The sequence below is a fragment of the Saimiri boliviensis genome, chromosome 2 (genome assembly GCF_048565385.1).
Source record: "Saimiri boliviensis isolate mSaiBol1 chromosome 2, mSaiBol1.pri, whole genome shotgun sequence".
Taxonomy (NCBI): Eukaryota; Metazoa; Chordata; class Mammalia; order Primates; family Cebidae; genus Saimiri; species Saimiri boliviensis.
Window position 1 is genome coordinate 98,925,989 of NC_133450.1, and position 17,310 is coordinate 98,943,298.

The window sequence follows — 17,310 nt, forward strand, 5'->3', positions numbered from 1 at the left end:
CCCTCCAGCCTGGACAATAGAGCAAGACCCTCTCTCAAAAGAGAAACAAACAAACAAAAAAACAAAAAACTTCAACTGACTAGGCTAGACAGCTGGTTAGACCTACCTTAAGAGGAAATTAGCATATTGGAAGGTGACTTAGAAGAATTTAAAAAGCAATACTGCAAGATAAAAATGCATCCATAGAAGTTAAAAGATGTGGATGCTGGGCGCGGTGGCTCATGCCTATAATCCCAGCACTTTGCAAGTTCACGGAGGGTGGATCACCTGAGATCAGGAGTTCGAGACCAGCCTGGCCAACATGGTGAAACCCCATCTCTACTAAGAATACAAAAATTAGCTGTGGTAGGTGCCTGTAATTTCAGCTACTTGGGAGGCTGAGGCAGGAGAATCAACTTGAACCCGGGAGGCAGAGGTTGCAGTCAGCCAAAATTGCACCACTGCTTTCCAACCTGGGCAACAGAGTGAGACTCCATTTCAAAAATAAAATACAGAAAAGACATAGAAAAGAAAACAGAGATTCCAGCCTATCTCTCATAGGCGTTACAGAGAAATTGAAAAGAGGCAATCCTTTGAAGAGAGAGAGTACTTAAAATTTTTCTAGAATTGACAAAAAGACATCAAATTCAAGATGTACAGTGCATCCCATCTGAGTAAATAAAACTAAATACAAGATGGAAATAGAATTCCAATTTAGTAGAGAAGGAAAAATAGAATACAGAAAACTTAGTAAGTTAAGAAAGAGGAGGTAGAAACCTTAGAAAATCAGGTTAGATAGCGTAAAATAATATGGTAGAAATCAAGCATAGCAGTAATTACAGTAAATGTAAGTGTATTTAATGGTGAAGACAGAGATTATCAGGCTGGATTTTTAAAAATCTGTATCCTAGAAAAATACTTTTAAATTTTCTTTTTTTTAAAGACAGGATCTTGCCCTGTCATCCAGGCTGGAGTGGAGTGTAGTGGTGTGATCATAGCTCACTGCAGCCTTGAATGCCTGGGTTCAAGCTACCCTCCTGCTTCAACCTCCCAAACAGCTTGGAGTACAGGTGTGCGCCATCATACCTGGCTAGTTGTTATTATTTTCCTAGAGACAGAGTCTCCTTATGTTGTCCAGCCTGGTCTGGAACTCATGGGCTCAAGTGATCCTCCTGCCTTATCCTCCAAAAGCATTGGGATTAGAGGCATGAGCCACTATGCCTTGTCTGGACTTTATTTTTAGATTAGCAGTATAGTTTTATAAAATATTAGATTGTTCCATCATATTTGGAACTGGCTGAAGATGCCTGTTATAGCTTTTCTTAGCTCTTTTCCCAACCTGTAGTGTAATGCTTGACATTTGACAATAATGTAATACAGGACTTCTCATGAATGTATGTGTTTAGTTACACATTCACCTGTTCTTGTTTCTGGACATATTTCTTTTTCCTTTTTTTGAGACGTGGTCTCCCTCTGTTGCCCAGGCTGGTGTACAGTGGCGTGATCTCGTCTGTAACCTCCGCCTCCGAGGTTGAAGTGGGTCTCCTGCCTCAGCCTCCCAAGTAGCTGGGATTACAAGCATGCACCACCCTACCCACCTAATTTTTGTATTTTGGGTTAGAGTTGAGGTTTCAGCATGTCTCATATGTACCATATTGCCACGCTGGTTTTGAACTCTTGACCTCAGGTGATCTACCCCTGAGCGTCCCAAAGTGTGGGATTACAGGTGTGATCCATCCTGCCCAGGATATATTTAAGCATCTAGGATGTACATTCACATTAAATTTGGCTACAAATATAACAGAATACATGGCTGATATGTAACACATGAGCTATATTTGTAGCTAAATTAGCCATATGTTATATTAAATGTAGCTGAATTTAGTTGGAGTAGGGTGAGAGATGGGAAATTACTTATTAGGTACAATGTACACTATTCGGATGATGGTTACACTAAAAGCTCAGACTGCATGAGTAAGTAATATATTGCTGTATCAAAACTACACTCAGACCAGGCATGGTGACTCATGCCTGTAATCTTAGCACTTTGGTAGGCTGAGGCGGGTGGATTACCTGAGGTCAGGAGTTTGAGACCAGCCTGGCCAACATGGCAAAATCACGTCTCTACTAAAAATACAAAAATTAGCCAGGTGTGCTGATGCGCACCTATAATCTCATCTACGTGGGAGGCTGAGGCAGGAGAATCACGTGAACCTGGAAGGCAGATCAAACCACTCCAGCCTGGATGACAGAGTGAGATTCCATCTCCAGAAAAAAAAAAGCACTTAGATCCCCTAAATTTATACAAATTTTTAGAAAAAGAATTTGCCGATATTGATTTATTGAGTCATTTGTTCTTTCAGTTGTTAAAACAATTAGAAGTTCAAGTAATTAGAAGTTAGCTTATTACAATGATGTGTGCCTGTAGTCATAGCTCCTACGTAGGCTGAAGTGGGAGGATCACTGGAGCTCAGGGTTTCAAGGCTGCAGTGAGTTGTGATCATGCCACTGAACTCCAGTAGGTGACAGAGTGAGACCCCATCTCTTTAAAAAAAAAAAAAAAATTGAAATTTTAAATTTTAACTTAAAGCTTAAAGTTTCTAGCTTTATTGAATACCTACTGTGTGCAAGACAGAAATCTAGGCGTGGGTGATATAGGGGTGTTGACACCATACTTGTCCTCAAGACATTTACAATTTATCTTACCTGAGATTTTTTTTTCTTTTCAGTTTTATTTTTTATTTTTTTTAAAGACAGGATTTCACCATGTTGGTCAGGCTGATCTTGAACTCCCGACCTCAGGTGATCCACCTGCCTTGGCCTCCAAAGTGCTTGGATTACAGGCATGAGCACCACGTTTGGCTTTTTTTTTTTTTAATTTTTTCTTCTCTTTAGACAGAGTTTTATTCTTGTCACCCAGGCTGGAGTGCAATGCCACAATCTCAGCTCTCTGCAACCTCTGCCTCCTGGGTTCAAGCAATTTTCCTGCCTCAGTCTCCCAAGTACAGGCACCCACTGTCACACCCAGCTAATTTTTGTATTTTTAGTAGAGATGGTTTTTTTTTTATGTTGGCCAGACTGGTCTTGAACTCCTGACATCAGGTGATCCACCCTCCTTGGTTTCTCGTTGTTCTGGGATTACAAGCATGAGCTACTGCACCTTGCTGAGATTTCAGATAATAGTACTTACTTCAATCTGAAGTGTTCTGAGTGGAAAGCATATGTAATCCTACAAAGAAAACCCTGAAGTTGCCTTAAGTGCTGAAAAGGAAACATGAAAATTTGGTAGTTTAAACATTTCATGTTAAAAACTACTTTAGTTTGAACTAAAATGAGATCCTAAGAAAAAATGTCATTGTGTATGTATTTATTTATTTAAGATAGGGTCTCATTCTGTCACCCAGGCTGGAGGAGTGCAGTGGTGTGATCACAGCTGAACTGCAGCCTCTATCTCCCTGAGCTCAAGGGATCCTCCGACTTCTGCCTCCCAAGTAGCTAGGACTACAAACACCCAGACACCCACCACTCCTAGCTAATTTGTTTTTTCTTTTTTGATAGAGATGGGGTGTCACCATGTTGCCCAGGCTGGCCTCAAACTCTTGAGCTCAAGTGATCTGCCTGCCTTGGCCTCTCAAAGTTCTGGGATTACAAGCGTGAGCCACCATGCCTGCCCAGAAAAACATTATTATTATTTTAAAATTTGGATTGTAGGGTTTTGAATATGTGTACAAGAGTACAGGGGACATTGAGAACATAATTTTTGTTTGTAAGAAAAATAAATAATTGTAGACATTTTTAACTGTGGTTAATCAATTTTAACCTTTATGTGCTTAGAAGGAGCAAAGGGAATGTACTGACTAAATCTCTAAATAGCAGAGTTGTACATTGAACGCTCGACATCAGTGTCTGGTTCTGATGTGGAGGGGAGAAATGCTACTTTAATGAGTTCAGATAAACTATAAATAGTATACAAAGTAGACACACTAGCTGATAAACTGATATGCGTCTCTTCCCCAAGAAGTTTCAGCTTTCAGTCCCATGCTTTCTTTTTGTGTTCTTTATGGTATATCTGATTCTTTAAGTTTTTTTTTAATTTTTAATTTTTTTGGGTACATAGTAGGTATATATATTTGTGGGGTACATGAGATATTTCGATACAGGCATGTAATGCATAATAATCACATCATGGAAAATTGGTTATTCATTCCCTCAAGTGTTTATCCTTTGTCTTATAAACAATTCAGTTACACTCTTTTCGTTATTTATAAATGTGCAGTTAAATTATTGACTAGAGTCTCCTTGTTGTGGTACCAAATATTAGGTCTTATTTATTTCATTCTTTCTATTTTTGGGGGGAGGTATCCATTAATCATCCCCACCTCTCCCATAAACCCCCACCCCACACTACCCTTCCCAGCCTCTGGTAACAATCTTTCTGCTCTCTATCTCTATGAGTTCAATTGTTTTGCATTTTTAGATCCCGCAAATAAATATGAGCAGATGATATTTGTCTTTCTGTGTCTTGCTTATTTTTCACTTAACATAATGACCTCTATATTGTTGCAAATGACAGGATCTCATTCTTTTTTACGGCTGAATAGTACTCCATTGTGTATAGGGACTGAATTTTCTTTGTTATTCATCTGTTGATGGACAATGGACACCTAGGTTGCTTCCAAATCTTAGCTATTGTGAATATTGCTGCAATAAACATGGAAATTCAGGTATCTCTTTGATATACTGATTTCCTTTCTTTTGGGTATGTATTCAGCAATGGGATTGCTGGATCATATGGTAACTCTATTTTTAGCTTTTTGAGGAACTTCCAAACTATTCGCCATAGTGGTTGTACTAATTTACATTCCCATCAACAGTGTATGAGGGTTCCCTTTTCTCCACATCTTTGCCACCATAGTTATTGCCTGTCTTTTGAATAAAAGCCGTTTTAACTGAGGTGAGATGATATCTTATTGTAGTTTTGATTTGCATTTCTCTGATGATCATTGATATTGAGCACCTTTTCATATACCTGTTTGCCATTGGTATGTCTTTTGAGAAATGTCTGTTAGATATTTTGCCCATATTTAAATTAAATTATTAAATTTTTTTTCCTATAGGGTAGTTTGAGCTTTTTATATATTCTAGTTATTGATCCCTTGTCAGATGAGTAGTTTGGAGTACTGCAAATATTTTCTCCTATTCTTTGGGTTTTCTCTTTACTTTGTTGATTGTTTCCTTTGCCGGGCAAAAGCTTTTTAACTTGATGTGATCCTATTCAGGATCATATTGTTTAATTTCTCTCTGTTTATATAGTTTCCAAAATTCCTATTGTGATTGATTTGTAGTTTTATTCCATTGTGGTCAGAGAAGATGCTTGATATTATTTCAAATTTTTTGAATGTTTTAAGACTTGTTTTCTGGGCCGGGCGCGGTGGCTCAAGCCTGTAATCCCAGCACTCTGGGAGGCCGAGGCGGGTGGATCACGAGGTTGAGAGATCGAGACCATCCTGGTCAACATAGTGAAACCCCATCTCTACTAAAAATACAAAAAACTAGCTGGGCATGGTGGCGCGTGCCTGTAATCCCAGCTACTTAGGAGGCTGAGGCAGGAGAATTGCCTGAGCCCAGGAGGCGGAGGTTGCGGTGAGCTGAGATGGCGCCATTGCACTCCAGCCTGGGTAACAAGAGCGAAACTCCGTCTCAAAAAAAAAAAAAAAAAAAAAAAAAAGACTTGTTTTCTGACCTAACCTATGGTCTATCCCTGAGAATGATCCAAGTGCTGAGGACAAAAATGTGCATTCTGCAGCCGTTGGATGAAATGTTCTGTAAATATCTTTTAGGTCTCTTTGTTCTGTAGTGCAGATATTTCTTTGTTGAGGTTCTGTCTGGGAGATCTGTCCAATACTGTAAGTGGAATGTTGAAGTCTCCAAGTATTACTGTATTAGGGTTTGTCTCTCTCTTTAGCTCTAATAATATTTAGTTTATATAGCTGGATACTCCAGAGTTGGTTGCATATATATTTATAATCATTATGTTCTCTTAATGAATTGATTCCTTTGTCATTATATAATAATCTCCTTTGTCTCTTCTTACAGTTGTTGTCTTGCAACCTATTTTGTTTGATATCAGTATAGCTATTCCTTCTCTTTTTTCATTTCCGTTGTGATGGAATGTCTTTTTCCATCCCTTTATTTTTAGTCTGTGTGTGTCTTTATAGGTGAAGTGTGTTTCTTTTAGGCATCAGATTATTGGTTCTTGTTTTTTTATTCATTCAGCTACTCTGTGTCTTTTGACTGAAGGATTTAGTCTATTTATATTCAGTGTTGTTATTGATAAGTAAGGACTTACTCCTGCCATTTTGTTACTTGTTTTCTGGTGATTTGCAGTCTTCCTGTCTTCCTTTTAATGAAGGTGATTTTTTTCTGATGGTATGCTTTAATTTCTTTCTTTTTTTTAATTTAATTTTTTGGTACCCATTGTCTGTTTTTCTATTTGCGGTTACTATGAGGCTTGCAAATACTATCTTATAACCCCCTATTTTAAACTGATGACAACTTAATACTGATTGCATATACAAACAAACACACAGAAAGAAAACTAACAGAAACTCTACACTTTAACTTTGTTCCCTGGCTTTTTAATTTTTTGTTGTTTCTCTTTATGCCTTGCTGTACTATGTCTTGAAAAGTTGTAGTTATTTTTTATTGGTTCATTTAGTCTTTCTGTGTAAGACAAGAGAAGTTTACATACCACAAATTACAGTGTTATACTATTCTGTGTGTTTTTGTGTGCTTGCTGTTACCAGGAAGTTTTGTACCTTTATATGATTTCTTCTTGCTCATTAACATCCTTTTCTTTCAGATTGAAGAGCTCCCTTTAGTATTTCTTGTAGGACATGTGTAGTGTTGATGAAATCCCTCAGCATTTGTTTGTCTGGGAAAGTATTTCTCCTTCATGCTTGAAGGATATTTTCACTGGATTTACTATTTTAGAGTAAAAGGTTTTTTTTCCTTCAGCACTTTAAATGTCATGACACTCCCTCCTGGCCCGTAAGATTTCCACTGAGGAGTCTGCTGCCAGATGTATTGGAGCAGCATTGTATATTATTTGTTTCATTTTTCTTGCTGCTTTTAGAATTCTTTCTTTATCCTTGACCTTTGGGAGTTTGATTATTAAATGGCTTGAGGTAGTCTTCTCTGGATTAAATGCACTTGGGGATCTATAATCTTCTTGTACTTGAATGTTGATATCTTTCTTTAGGTTTGGGAAGTTCTGTGTTATAATCCCTTTGAATAAACTCTTTACCCTTGTTTCTGTACCTCCTCTTTTAGGCCTGTAATTCTTAGATTTACCTTTTTGAAAATGTTTTGTTGATCTTGTAGGCGTTTTTTCTTTTTTTTCTTTTGAGACGGAGTTTCGCTCTCGTTACCCAGGCTGGAGTGCAATGGCGCGATCTCGGCTCACCGCAACCTCCGCTTCCTGGGTTCAGGCAATTCTCCTGCCTCAGCCTCCCGAGTAGCTGGGATTACAGGCACGTGCCACCATGCCCAGCTAATTTTTCTGTAGTTTTAGTAGAGACGGGGTTTCACCATGTTGATCAGGATGGTCTCGATCTCTTGACCTCGTGATCCACCCGCCTCGGCCTCCCGAAGTGCTGGGATTACAGGCTTGAGCCACCACGCCCGGCTGTGTTTTTTCTTTTGTCTCATCTGACTATGTATTTTCAAATAGCCCATCTTTAAGCTCACAAATTCTTCTGCCTGATCAGTTCTGCTGTTGAGACTGATACATTCTTTAGCATGTCAGTTGCATTTTTCAACTCTAGAATTTCTGCTTAATTCTTCTTAATTATTTCAATCCCTTTCTTAAATTTATCTGAAAGAATTCTGAATTCCTTCTGTGTTGTCTTGAAATTCTTTGAGTTTCTTCAGAACAGCTATTTTGAATTTTCTGTCAGAAAGGTCATATATCTCGTTTTCTCCAGGATTGTTCTCTGGTGCCTTATTTTAGTTTATTTGAGAAGGTTATGTATTCCTGGATGGTGTTTATAGTAGTAGATGTTCTTGGGTGTCTGGGCATTGAAGAGTTGGGTACTTCCTGTAGTGTTTACAGTCTGAGCTTGTTTGTGCCTATCCTTCTTGGGAAGGGTTTCCAGGTATTCTAAGGCCAATAACACTGTTTTTTGCAGACTCATAGAGGTACCACCTTGGTGGTCTTGGATAAGGCAGAGGAATTATCTGGATCACCAGGCAGAGACTCTTGCTCTTTTCCCTTATTTCCTCCCAAATAAATGGAGTCTCTTTTTCTCAGTGCTAAACCCCCTGGAACTGGGCGTGTGGTGATGCAAGCAGTCTGTGGCCACCACCACTCTGACTGCACTGAGTCAGACCTGAAGCCAGCCCAGCACTGGGTCTTGCCCAGAGCCCTTCCCTTCAGGGCAGTAAGCTCCTTCAGGCCCCAGGCATGTCCAGACACAGTGTCTGTAAGCCAGGGATTGGAATCAAAGACCTTAGTAGTTTACCTGATGTTCTATTGTACGCAGATACGCTAGCTCTCACACCATAATACAGAGTCCTTCCCCATCTTCTCTTTCCTTTCCACAGGTAGAGGGCCCTCTCCCTTTGGCCATCACCACCTCTTACTGTACTGTCTTGAAAAGTTGTAGTTATTTTTTATTGGTTCATTTAGTCTTTCTGTGTAAGACGAGAAGTTTACATACCACAAATTACAGTGTTATACTATTCTGTGTGTTTTTGTGTGCTTGCTGTTACCAGGAAGTTTTGTACCTTTATATGATTTCTTCTTGCTCATTAACATCCTTTTCTTTCAGATTGAAGAGCTCCACAGTTGAGAGGGATTCTGCTAGGCCACCACCAATATTCACTTAAAGCTGAAGCTCTCTTCCATCAGCTTGTGGTGAATCCTGCCTGGCCTGGGACTTACCCTTCAGGGCAGTGGGTTCCCCTCTGGCCCAGGGCAGTTACAGAAATGCTGTTCGAAAGTGTAGGCCTGGGCAGTACACAGTGGCTGCCGCCTATAATCCCAGCACTTTAGAAGGCCGAGACGGGCGGATTATCTGAGGTTAGGAATTTGAGACCAGCTTGGCCAACATGGCAAAACCCTGTCTCTACTAAAAATACAAAAATTAGCCGGGTGTGGTGGTGTGTACCTGTAATCCCAGCTACTTGGGAGGCTGAGGTAGGAGAATTGCTGGAACCCGGGAGCTGGAGGTTGCAGTGAGCTGAAATCACACCACTGCACTCCAGCCTCGGCAACAGATAGAGACTCCGTCTCAAAACAAAAATATGTAGGCCTGACTTGTGGACCCCAAGAACTTGCTTGTTGCTCTATCTTGCTGTGACTGAGCTGGTACCTAAGGTGTAAGACAAAGTCCCCTTTACTTTTCTCTCTGCTTTTCTCAAACAAAAGGAGTCTTTCACTGTAGCCACCACAACTGGGAATGTGCTGGGTCACACCTGAAGCCAGCACATCTCAGAGTCTCATCCAAGGCTCATGATGCACTCCTTGGGTATTGCTGCTGGTTATTCAGGGCCCAAGGGCTCTTTTTAGTCAGCAGGTAATGTATCCTGCCATGACTAGGTTTTTTCCCTTCGAGGCAACAGGTTCCCTTTTGGCCTCGGGTGGGTCTAGAAATGTTCAGGACCTAGGGCCTGTAATGCAGGCTTCACAACTCTGCCCAGTGCCATAGCCTACTGTGGCTGAGCTGGAATCCAAGATGTAAGACAGTCCTCTTTACTCTTTGTTCATTGCTCCTTCAGCAGAAGAAAGGAGTCACTTCTATTGCAGCTTTCTTGGTTTGGGGGATGGATGATGCAAGCACTCCCTTAGCTATGCCAGCTGGTGTCTTCCTAAATCATATGCCACCCTAGTCCACTTACTGTAAGCCCAGCCTAGTGCTAGTAGCCTAGGAATTGCAGTCCTTGTGCCCTAGATTGTCTTTTAAGTTTATCTAGGACCCCAGAGTACTTCAGCCCATGGTGATGAGGCTTGCAGGGAAGCTCAGATTCTTACCACTGGGATAGATGCTTCCTGTCTAGCTAGGGCTCGTACAAATGCTCCCTCCATGTGCTGGCACTGGCCGAGCCCACTGTGGCTTTATTCTCCACTGTGACAGGGCAGCACTGAGTTAAATGTAAAGGCCCTCAGTCTCTGTGCCCTTCCTTTCTCAAGTGCATAGGTACTCTCTCCACACCACATGGTTGCTGCAGGGGGGTGAGGGAGGGGTGGCATTGGCAATGCAAGACCATCTTTTCTACCTTCCTCAATGCCTCTTTTAATGATATGAAGTCAAAACTAGGTACTGTGATTGCTCACCTTATTTTTGGTTCTTGTGACGGTGCTTTTTTGTGTGAAGGTAGTTAAAATGTGGTGTTCTGGCGGGAGAACCAATAATGTAGGCTTCTGTTCTACCATCTACCTGCCCCCATAATCTGATTCTTAATTGGAAATTCTTACAGCTAAATATCTCTTGTCCAGATTTCTTGCAGGATTCTATAGGGAAGATCACTTATCTTTATCATACAACCTTTCACTTTTTTTTTTCTTTTTTTTTTTTGGAGATGGAGTCTTGCTCTGTCACCAGGCTGGAGTGCAGTGGTACAATCTCGGCTCACTGCAACCTCTGCCTCCTGGGTTCAAGCGATTCTTCCACCTCAGCCTCCTTAGTAGCTGGGAATACAGGCGCATGCCACCACACCCAGCTAATTTTTGTATTTTTAGTAGAGACGGGGTTTCATCATGGCCAGGATGGTCTCCATCTCTTGACTTCATGATCCGCCCACCTGGGCCTCCCAAAGTGCTGGGATTACAGGAGTGAGCCGACGCCCAGCCAACCTTTCACTCTTAATGTTATAATTCTTATTTACCTCTCTACGAATGAATATTATATAGCTCTGTGACTTCAGGCAAATTATTTAATCTCTCTGTGTTTCTTTGCTGTTAAATATAAACTGAGTTGTTTTGAGGATTAAATGAGGTAAGTCTAGCACAGAGTAAGCACTTAGTAAATAATAGCTGTTACTATTATCTCTCTTCAGCCAGGCTGAGGTCTTAGAAGGCAGTGCCCTCATAGTGTTCTTTGTGTCTTCTGCAAGTACTTACCTGAGATGGCCCAGAAATAGTAAAAAATGTTTAATATTGTTTCCTGATTTCTTGAGTCTTGCTGGTATGTATAAGATAGAATTTTTTTACACTGGGCTTCTTTGGACAAGTTTCCTAAGATGTGCTTTTCTGTAGTTCAGAAACATTGGATTCAAATTCCATTTATAAGTTTTAACTATTTAAGAAAAACAGCAAAAATCTGTGAACTCAAATGTTATAAAATAGAATTTTAAGTAATAAAGGTTATCAGTGTCTTTACAGTTGTTTATGCCTATAATCCCAGCATTTTGGGAGGCTAAGGTGGGAGGATCACTTGAGGCCAGGAGTTTGAGACCATCCTGGGCAACATAGTGAGACCTCGTCTCTACAAAAAGAATTTTTTTTAATTAGCCAGGTGTGGTTGTGCACACAACCAGAGGAACAGTTCAAGACTCTATTTCCCCTCCCCTTACGGGATACAAGTACGTGATGAAGAAAGACCTTCCTTCTTTGCCGCATTTACTGCGAGAATGAAGACCATTCCAAGCAATCAGACTGTCGACATTCCAGAAAATGTTGACGTTACTCTGAAGGGACACACAGTTATCGTGAAGGGCCCCAGAGGAACCTTGCGGTGGTACTTCAATCACATCAATGTAGAACTTAGTCTTCTTGGAAAGAAAAAAAAGAGGCTCTGGGTTGACAGATGGAGAGGTAACAGAAAGGAACTGGCTACCGTTCGGACTGTTTGTAGTCATATACAGATCATGATCAAGGGTGTTACTCTGGGCTTCTGTTACAAAATGAGGTCTGTGTATGCTCACTTCCCCATCAACGTCGTTATCCAGAAGAATGGGGCTCTTGTTGAAATCCGAAATTTCTTGGGTGAAAAATACATCCACAGGGTTCGAATGAGACCAGGTTTACTTGTTCAGTATCTCAAACCCAGAAAGATGAATAATCCTTGAAGGAAATGACATTGAGCCTATTTCAAATTCAGCGGCTTTGATTCAGCAAGCTACAACAGTTAAAAACAAGGATATCCGGAAATTTTTGGATGGTATCTATGTCTCTGAAAAAGGAACTGTTCAGCAGGCTGATGAGTAAGACCTTAGAGTTGTCCAGCTACAGAATCAAGATGCCTATCATAGCTAAGACCTACTTGTGATATTTAAATGATGCAATAAAAGACCTATTAATTTGGGGGGGAAAAAGACTCTATCTCAATTTTAAAAAAAAGACTGTCATTGTATTAACATCTGCTAAATTAATTCATTTTTATGCTTTTCCTATCATCTTTGTAAACTGAAGATGATCCTGATATTAAAGGGTAAACTGTTAAAAACAAATTGCAAAATAAGAACTTGTTGACATTTGCAAATATTTCTCTCCATAAATTTTAATCTTGTGAATTTTAAAAATACAAAAATAAATAGAATAGGATACAGGAATGCAACTGACACATAACCCCTGCTTTCATTGATTTGCATTACTCAGATGAGGCTTATTGTTGCCATTGATTGATTTTTATAATAAATTCATTCTACAAATTTAAATAAAAATATACCGTTCTAATTAAATGTAGACTTACCTTTGGAAAGAAGAGACACTGATTAGTAACTTGCTTGTTTTTTTTTTGTTTTTTTTTTTTTGTTTTTTTTTTTTTTGAGACGGAGTTTCGCTCTTGTTACCCAGGCTGGAGTGCAATGGCGCGATCTCGGCTCCCCGCAACCTCCGCCTCCTGGGTTCAGGCAATTCTCCTGCCTCAGCCTCCTGAGTAGCTGGAATTACAGGCACGTGCCACCATGCCCCGCTAATTTTTTGTATTTTTAGTAGAGACGGGTTTTCACCATATTGACCAGGATGGTCTCGATCTCTTGACCTCGTGATCCACCTGCCTCGGCCTCCCAAAGTGCTGGGATTACAGGCTTGAGCCACCGCGCCCGGCCACTTGCTTGTTTTTATGTATTTATTTGCTAAGCATTTATTGTATTATTGTTATGTAATAGGTATTAGGCTCTAAGCTAACAATATAGGTTTGACAGGCTACAACTGGCAGCCTTTGGTTAAACACAAATTCATTATGTTTCCACAGAATTGTGCCTTTAGAAGAATACTTTATTGCTTTAAGAATCTTTGGAAACACTGACTTGTAAAGTATCCTATGTCTCTGAGTCAGATAACTTCCATCTTTTGCTTTTGCAGGGGTCCAGCTGGAGTAAGAGCTCAAGCCCTGGATAGAGATGGAAATCTGGTAGAAGATTTTGTATTTGATGGAGGAGTTGGGGATATTGGAAATCGCATTCTTCATGTGAGAAATGCACCTTCCCCTGCTGCTACTTCTTCCATCGCAATTTCTGGAATTATTGCAGATGAAGTGCAACAAAGATTTGAATTGTAAATAATGAAAGGAGCTAGGTATGCACTAAAATCTCCATGTCAGCAACAAGAATGTACTAATTTCATGCTTTAATATAAAATATGGTTTTTAAAATTTCATTTTTATGTGAAAGATAAGCACTGAATTGTTGAAATGATGTAACATAGAAATAATAATTTTCTGGAAAAATTAGCCAGGCATAGTGGTACATGCCTTTAATCCCAACTGTGGAGGCTGAGGCAGGAGAATCACTTGAACTAAGAAGATGGAGGTTGCAGTGAGCTGAGATTTAGCCACTGCATTACAGCCTGGGTGACAGAGCAAGAAAATAATAATACTACTTTTTTAAATGTTTAGGCTGGGGGCTCACACCTTCATTTGCCAGCACTTTGGGAGGCCAAGGCAGGCAGATTGTAGCCCAGGAGTTTGAGACCAGCCTGGGCAACATGGTGAAACCTTGTCTCTACAAAAAATTAGCTGGGTATAGTGCCTGTAGTTCCAGACACTCAGTAGGCTGAGGTGAGAGGATCACTTGAGTCCAGGAGATCCAGGCTGCAGTGAGCTATGGTCATGCCACAGCATTCCAGGCTGGATGATAGAGCAAGACCTTGTTCAAAAAAAATTCCAGCCTGGGCAACATGGCGAATGAAACCCTATCTCTACAAAAAATTAAAAAATTAGCTGGGCAGGATTGGTGTGTGACTGTAGTCCCGGCTACTTGGGGACTGAGGCAGGAGAATTGCTTGAGCCTGAGAGGTCAAGGCAACAGTGTGCCATGTTTGTGCCACTACACCCCAGCCTGGGCAACAAAGTGAGTCCATGTCTCAAAAAATAAAAATAACAAAAATAAATTCCGGGGGCCTGGCGCGGTGGCTCAAGCCTGTAATCCCAGCACTTTGGGAGGCCAAGGCGGGTAGATCACGAGGTCATGAGATCGAGACCATCCTGGTCAACATGGTGAAACCCCGTCTCTACTCAAAATACAAAAATTAGCTGGGCATAGTGGCGCATGCCTGTAATCCCAGCTACTCAGGAGGCTGAGGCAGGAGAATTGCCTGAACCCAGGAGGCGGAGGTTGTGGTAAGCCGAGATCGCGCCATTGCACTCCAGCCTGGGTAGCAAGACAAGAGCAAAACTCCGTCTCAAAAAAAATAAATAAATAAAATAAATTCCGTGCCATGGTGTGATCTCGGCTCACTGCAACCTCTGCCTCCTGGGTTCAAGTGATTCTCCTGCCTCAGCCTCCCAAGTAGCTATAATTACAGGCACCCACCATGATGCCTGGCTAATTTTTTATATTTTTAGTAGAGATGGGATTACACAAACTCTACGTTGTCCAGAATTGTCTTGAACTCCTGATGGCAAGTGATCCACTTGCCTCGGCCTCCCAAAGTGCTGGGATTACAGGTGTGAGCCACCTCGCCAACCCTGAATCTCTGACTGTGTTAATGACCTGTCCTTTCCAATCATGACCTAGAGAAGATTTGGCTTTTTATTTTATTTTAAAAATTTTTTTAAAGACAAGGTTTCACCATGTTTGTCAGGCTGGTCTTGAACTCCCGACCTCAGGCGATGTGCCCGCCTTGGCCTCCAAAGTGCTTGGATTACAAACGTGAGAGCCACCATGCCCAGCCAGATTTGGCTTTTTAAGAATTTTGGAGGGCCAGGCACAGTGGCTCATGCCTGTAATCCCAGCACTTTGGGAGGCTGAGGCAGGTGGATCACAAGGTCAGGAGTTCAAGACCAGCCTGGTAAAGATGGTGAAACCCTGTCTCTACTAAAAAAACCCAAAAATTAGCTGGGCATGTCGGCACACAACTGTAAGCCCAGCTACTCAGGAAGCTGAGGCGGGAGAATTGCTTGAACCTGGGAGGTAGAGGTTGCAGTGAGCTGAGATTGTGCCAGTGCACTTCAGCCTGGGTGACAGAGCGAGACTCTGTCTCAAAAGAAAAATTTACAGAAAGATGGCATAAAAATGGGTTATTTTCTTAAATCATTTTTTCAGCATTATACGATCTAAGTTCATTTGGTCTCCTAGGCAAGAAAATTTATTGTAGGTTGCAAACATTCTTTTAATTTTGAAGAGTCATAAAACTCACTTTATTTAGAGTGACAGTATTTGTATTTGGAAATTAAAAAATCGTTATTTCAAGAAAATACACAAAATCTACATTTTTGAGTAGTTTGAATAAGATTCTTAGTTATAATATTCATAGGAAATAACAAAACAAACTCAAAACCTTTATTATTTCCAGTCTCTTTGTAACTGAGTGGTATGGTATCATCATTACATCTAAACAGCAGTACACTGAGTGGTTATCCTGTTCTTGAGTATCTGTGGCTGAGAAATGAAATAACTTAGAGGAGATAGGTTTTTATGAGAGCAGTTTAGAATCCTGACACTGAGAACTCTGTAATTTTAAAAAGATATTTATCTATTATATCTCTGATCTTTAGTCACACTAAGGCTCTCAAAATATTGGCCAAGATTGCTAATGATTCATACCTACCTGGTTTTTCAGGGCTCCTATAAACTTGTATAAGGATATTTTTCCATTTTTGATAAATATTTAACTTTGAGGCATTCACTTTTGTAAACCGCGAAAGTGCCTTACATTCATGTTTACCTCATGAGCATTTCAAGTTGATTCCCAGTGCTGTACTATATTCTGTATATATGTGTTATGTGGTATCTGTTGAAATGATTCTTAGAATTTAGAAAGTTAGGAAATAGAAACGTAAATGAAAATGTGGTGACCTGACTGCAGAACTGTGAGTACTGAACCACTTTTAGGTAAGGCATTTTCATCCATTCTCTCTCATTTGCTCTCTCAGGATTCATCTTCTACTCTATCTTCTTTACTCTTAGCTCTCCAGAGCTGTATGATGGATGGGTGAGAAGGATGTGCATTTTGGTTGATAGGAAAAATGTTTCTGTTTTCTTCCTTTCCCCTTCACTTCAATCATTGGTGATTACATTGATTGAGCTACCTCATCCATTAACTTGAAAGGCTACACATCATCAGCTCCTGTTCAAGAAGTAGCACATCCCAGGTAAACAAAGTAGGCTATTATTCAACACTTGGGTTGAGCATCTAAAGCATTTAGATACCATTGACAGAAGAAACAAGCCCTAATGTGTCTTTGTAACAGCTGATTCCTGCAAGAAATGCAAACACAGGATATTTTTCTGTTCCGTTACAGGGTTACTAAGAGGTGGAAAATATTATTCTCTATTTCATCAATAGTACAATTGCATACACACTTGTAAATACTGGAATTACAAAAAATGATTGTCCTAATTGAAGCAGTCCTCAATCCATTTGAGTCTATACAATACCCTGAAAAATAAAAGTGAAAAATTTGTTGAAAGTGTTTTGAATATGTAGGTTATTCTGTTTATAAAGCATTTCATATGTATGTCAATAGGGTTTTGTTGTTTAATACTGATATAATATTTAAAATCTTTATGTATTTCTGGCAGAATAAATGTATATAAATATTTAAAATATTTTAACGAGCCTTGGTGTTGTAGAGAACATATTTTGTAGTTCCATAAAAACTTCATGCAAATAAATTTTTTATATGTAAAAATTTTTATATATGTTTGCTTTATACAGCAGCCAACCTTTTTAAAAAACTCATTTCTGGGTCAGTAGATAATGCAAAATGATGTTGAGTAGTTTACATTTTGGGTAAAAAGTGGAGCATTTTAGGTTGTAACTTCAGAGTGTTTGTGAGGAACTCTTGATGTACCAGCAGGTATATTTTTGGGGTTTTGTGTTATGTAGGTTGACTCTTTTATCCATACATGTATTTTTATATCAAAGTCTTTCCCTTGATCCTGTCA

General features: G+C 40.0%; 1 protein-coding gene and 1 pseudogene across 2 annotated transcripts in view; both read left to right on the plus strand.

Annotated features, from left to right (window-relative positions):
• The window catches only part of L2HGDH (L-2-hydroxyglutarate dehydrogenase), a 72,016-nt gene extending 55,184 nt beyond the window's left edge, over nucleotides 1-16,832 (plus strand). For both annotated transcript variants that reach the window (XM_003930539.4, XM_074393959.1), the window contains one exon: nucleotides 13,286-16,832. In XM_003930539.4, coding sequence (XP_003930588.1) covers nucleotides 13,286-13,481 — 196 coding nt within the window. In that variant the 3' untranslated portion in view covers nucleotides 13,482-16,832. The remainder of the gene's footprint in view (nucleotides 1-13,285) is intronic.
• On the plus strand, nucleotides 11,596-12,665 carry LOC120363954 (large ribosomal subunit protein uL6 pseudogene; annotated as a pseudogene).
• Nucleotides 16,833-17,310: the final 478 nt, after the last annotated feature.